Here is a 4,107-nt window from a genome sequence, read left to right on the forward strand (position 1 = left end):
GAGGGGGAGGTGAGTGTTTCCCAAGCAGAGGTGGGGAAGGGGACAGGGGGGTTGACCCCACTGGCAGTTCTTGGAGCAGCCATGGGTCTGTGTGGTCCCTCTCCTGCCCTGCCCCGGGGTCTGTTCCATCTCCCAGGAGAGAACAAACTGCACCTCCAGCCACCAAGACACCCCTCAGACAGGGGATGCTGCAGGAAACAGGAGGAGTTGGTGAGAGGAAGAGGGGCCACGAGTGATACTCTTATTGCAAACACAAGTCATGAATCCTTGCTGAGCAGACTTCCCTCAAGTCAGCAGATGCTTTGTCTGAGCCAGGACTTGCTTTCAAAGCACTAAATGCAAGGTTCTGCCACTGATTGCAGGAGCAGCCACACAAGGGAAATGGAGGAGAAACAAGGACAGTTTCTGCTGGAAGCTGTGAAATAACTGCAAAGCCCCCTGAGCCAGGGCTCTTCCAGGGGCTCTGACAGGGGCTCAGAAACCTGTATTTTCTCTCTCCACTCTCATCCAACAGCGGAGGCAAGTTCTGTGAATTGTTCAGGCCTCCCAAAGATTTACTGACCCACCAGTACTGATGTGCCCAGCCTGACACTTCAGTGTGGTGTGGAGATAAACACCTGCCACCCCCAGGGCAGGTGCAGGTGACCTGTAAAACTTGGTTTCCTACACATTTTAGCTGATGTTATTCCTTGGCTGTGCCAAGGACAGGCACGAGTTCCAGCCCTCGGTAGGTCCCTTCCAGCCATGGTCAGGTCAAGGACATCCACACCAGGGTCAGCCTTGGGCACAGAAGCCGAGTGGACTCACGGCCAGAGCACCAGTGATTGTCAGTGCAGGACTCAGCTGGCACAGCAGAATTTGGCTCCCTGACTCCCCCAGGACTGAGCAGAGCCCCTGCCCTGCTGACCCCACGGGCCATTGCCAGTGCTCCAGGGGCTGGCTCTGGTCCTGATCTCCCACTGATCCCTCTGCTCTCTCCCAAGGTGTGTGGGGCGTTTCTCTCCTCCGACTGGAGTGAAAGGAAGAAGAGCGGGGCAACATCGGCCTTTTTTGGGACAGGGGAGTGCTTTGTGTTCACTGTAAGTCATGGTTTATTTCTGGCTTTGGCCCTTCATTGCTGTTTCCTTGACCCCTCAGGGCACAGTGAGCCCCGAGGTGCTTCCTCCCCACGGCCCCAGCACTGCCCTGAGCTCTGGCAGGAATTGCTGTGCTGGATCAGAGCAAAGGGAGACTCAGCTCCTGCCCTGGGTGAGCTGGGGCTGCCCTGAGCCCCCCAGGAACGTGTGATACCCCCGGGTGGGTCTGGGAGCCCCTCCTGGCATGGCAGCAGGGCAGGTTTCTGCCCAGTTTGCTCAGGGCAGCTCCTGGATGGGGCATTCCCAAATCAGCCCTGGCACCCCTGAAGAGGGAACAGGCTGAGCTGGACCAAAAGGTCCCAGGGACAAAGTGCAGCATCCATCTGATATCCCACTGGCATCCACCCAGCATCCACCTGGCAGTGTGGGCAGTGCAGGTTTGCCCATCTCTGGCAGCACCTGGCAAAAACAAAACCAACTTCTCAGCCACACCCTCCTCCAGGGCAGCCCTGGCACTACCAGGATGCCCTGTCCCTTCCTAATTCCAGATCTGGTCTTGGCTCACAGCACTGAATCTGAGCAACCTGACCTGGCTGGAGATGTCCCTGCTCATGGCAGGGACTAGCTGGCCTTTAAAGGTCCTTCAGCCCCAGCTATTCCATGATTGTATGATTTGTGCCCTGCCCACCCTGGCCGGGCAGCCCCATCTTCCCCCAGCAGTGACAAGTGTCCCACAGGCCAGGGCTCTGTCCCCACGTGTGTCCTGCTCTCCAGGTGCGCCCCGAGGCAGAGAGGTACGAGTGGGTGTTCATCAAGCAGCCGGAGCTGGCCAAGGCTGTGCCGCGCTCCCGCCAGCGCTCGCCTTCCCCCTGTCCCGACTCCCGGCCCGGCTCCTGCCCGGGCAGCCCCAGCTCCAGCCCCAGCTCCAGCCCCAGCCGCCTCGCCGTGCCCACGCCGCACAGGAAAGGCCGCCTGTCCCCGTTCCTGGCCGTCAGGCATTTCCTCCTGCCTTCCAAAACAGCCTCCATGTTCATGTCCGGCTCACGGGAAGGGATCGTTATCGGTAATTAATTAATTACCCATCGGGGCCCCGGGGGTGGGCTCCGACCTCCCGCCACTGCTCCGGCTGAAAAGGGCCCTTTTTAACTCCAGGTTAAAACCTGCCCGGGGCAAACACCTCCTGTCGGGGATGTCAGTCTAAAGGCAGGGCAGGTGAAGGGCAGGTGAAGGCAGCCCCTCTTCCTCACCTTAGGACAGTGCCGAGCTGCACGAGGGCCGGGTGCTCCTTCCGAGAGCCCCGAGGGGGAGCAGCACAGCCCAAACCAGGGGAGAGGTTTGTGCCCCTGGGGCTGGTGTGTCCTTTCCCAGCCCTTCCCTCCGCTCTGGGTGGGATGGAGGAGCCGTGGGAGGGGATCAGCCCGAGGAGGGGCCGGGCACGGCCACCGGAGCAGACACGGGGTCAGGCTCGGGCTGGGAGCGGGATCTTTGTGCCCCCCGTGCTGGGGTGTCAGAAACCCCTGCAGCACTGCCAGCCTGTGCCCCCTGGCAGCCCCGGGAGCAGGGTCAGGACAAGCCCGGGGACAGAGAGCCGAGGGGTGGGCGCAGCCCTGAGCCCTCCCGGGCCGGGCCGGAGCCGCCCGAGGCGGGAGCTCAGCCCTGAGCCGGCGCTCGCTCTTGCAGGTGGAGGGGGAGGCCAAGCCCTGTCCCTCGACGCCGACCTGCTCTGGGGGCACACGGAGCACTGCGAGACCTTCGACAACCCCCCGCTCTGCCAGGAGGACTTCAAGGTGCAGCTCCTGGAAGTGTGGGGCTTCCAGAGCGCGTAGGTCCCGTGGGGGACGGAGCCCCTCGTGTGCTGCCCACGGACACGGGGACCCCTCCCCGTGCCGGGCACCCCCGGCCGGCCTGGGGCCGTCTCTGCTGCAGCTCCACTCTCCATCCCCCCTCCACCATCAGCCACCGCGGTGCTGTGGAGAGAGGGCAAAGCAGGGCCAGGAACGGCACCGCGGGCGCTGCCTTTGGGGACACTCAGGGTCCCTTCTGCAGTTTAGACCCAGCCTGCTCCACCCAGGCTGGCCCCGTTTAGGGAGCTGGAGGGGAGGGCAGCCAGTCTGGTGTTTCTCACAACTCCCTGGCCTGTTTGCAGCTTGGGGCTCAGCAAACCAGTGGCACCACAGCATGGGCAGGTTTTGTAGGAATTTTGAGCCCAGGAAAAACCCAACACTGAGGTCCAAAGCTTCAGATTTCACAGGTATCCAGGGAAGAGGAGGAGGTGAGGCACAGCCCTGCATGCTCCCGTGTCTGACCTTTACCCACAGAGCCCAAATTAAAGAACTCTGCAGAATTGCTCTTTCCCTTCGGGTAAAAAGCTCTGCCAGGGTGTCCTCAGTATTTTTTCCTTTCCATGATCATGTACTGGACTTTCTGTCTGGCTGAAAGTTACCCATAGGAGTCCTTCTCTCTTCCCAAGAGGCTGTTTCATCTCTCCACCCAGAGATGGGAGACCTTAGAGCCCCTTCCAATGCCTAAAGGGGCTCCAAGAGACCTGGAGAGGGACTTTGGACAAGGGCCTGGAGGGACAGGACAAGGGAGAATGGCTTCAAACCGACAGAGGGCAGAGTTAGATGGAATATTAGAAAGAAATTGTTCCCTGTGAGGGTGGGGAGGCCCTGGCACAGGTTGCCCAGAGAAGCTGTGGCTGCTCCATCCCTGGAAGTGTCCAAGGCCAGGTTGGACAGGGCTTGGAGCAACCTGGGAGAGTGGAAGGTGTCCCTGCCCATGGCAGGGGGTGGAACGAGGTGAGCCTTAAGGTCCTTTCCAACCCAAACCATTCTGGGTTTCTGTGATTTCCTTGTAAAGGTCTGGCAGGCACATCTCATGCATTCTCAGACCAGAGGCTGGGGTTGTGCTGTGCAGGCTGTGGAGTCTCCAGTGCAGTGGCAGAGCCTGTGGGTCCCTTTGCAGCTGCACGTGCCACGTGCCCACACTGCCAGGTCAGAGCCATCTGTCACAGTGGGTGTCAGTGCTTGCA

General features: G+C 60.7%; 1 protein-coding gene across 1 annotated transcript in view; it reads left to right on the plus strand.

Moving 5' to 3' along the window:
• Positions 1–2,902, plus strand: part of LOC103755242 (TBC1 domain family member 24) — a 5,288-nt gene extending 2,386 nt beyond the window's left edge. Inside the window, 3 exon segments of the mRNA XM_029960056.1 lie at positions 934–1,079; positions 1,851–2,139; positions 2,757–2,902. Coding sequence (XP_029815916.1) covers positions 934–1,079; positions 1,851–2,139; positions 2,757–2,902 — 581 coding nt within the window.
• Positions 2,903–4,107: the final 1,205 nt, after the last annotated feature.

This window comes from Manacus vitellinus, unplaced genomic scaffold (genome assembly GCF_001715985.3).
Source record: "Manacus vitellinus isolate BGI_N305 unplaced genomic scaffold, ASM171598v3 scaffold_24_pilon, whole genome shotgun sequence".
Classification (NCBI taxonomy): Eukaryota; Metazoa; Chordata; class Aves; order Passeriformes; family Pipridae; genus Manacus; species Manacus vitellinus.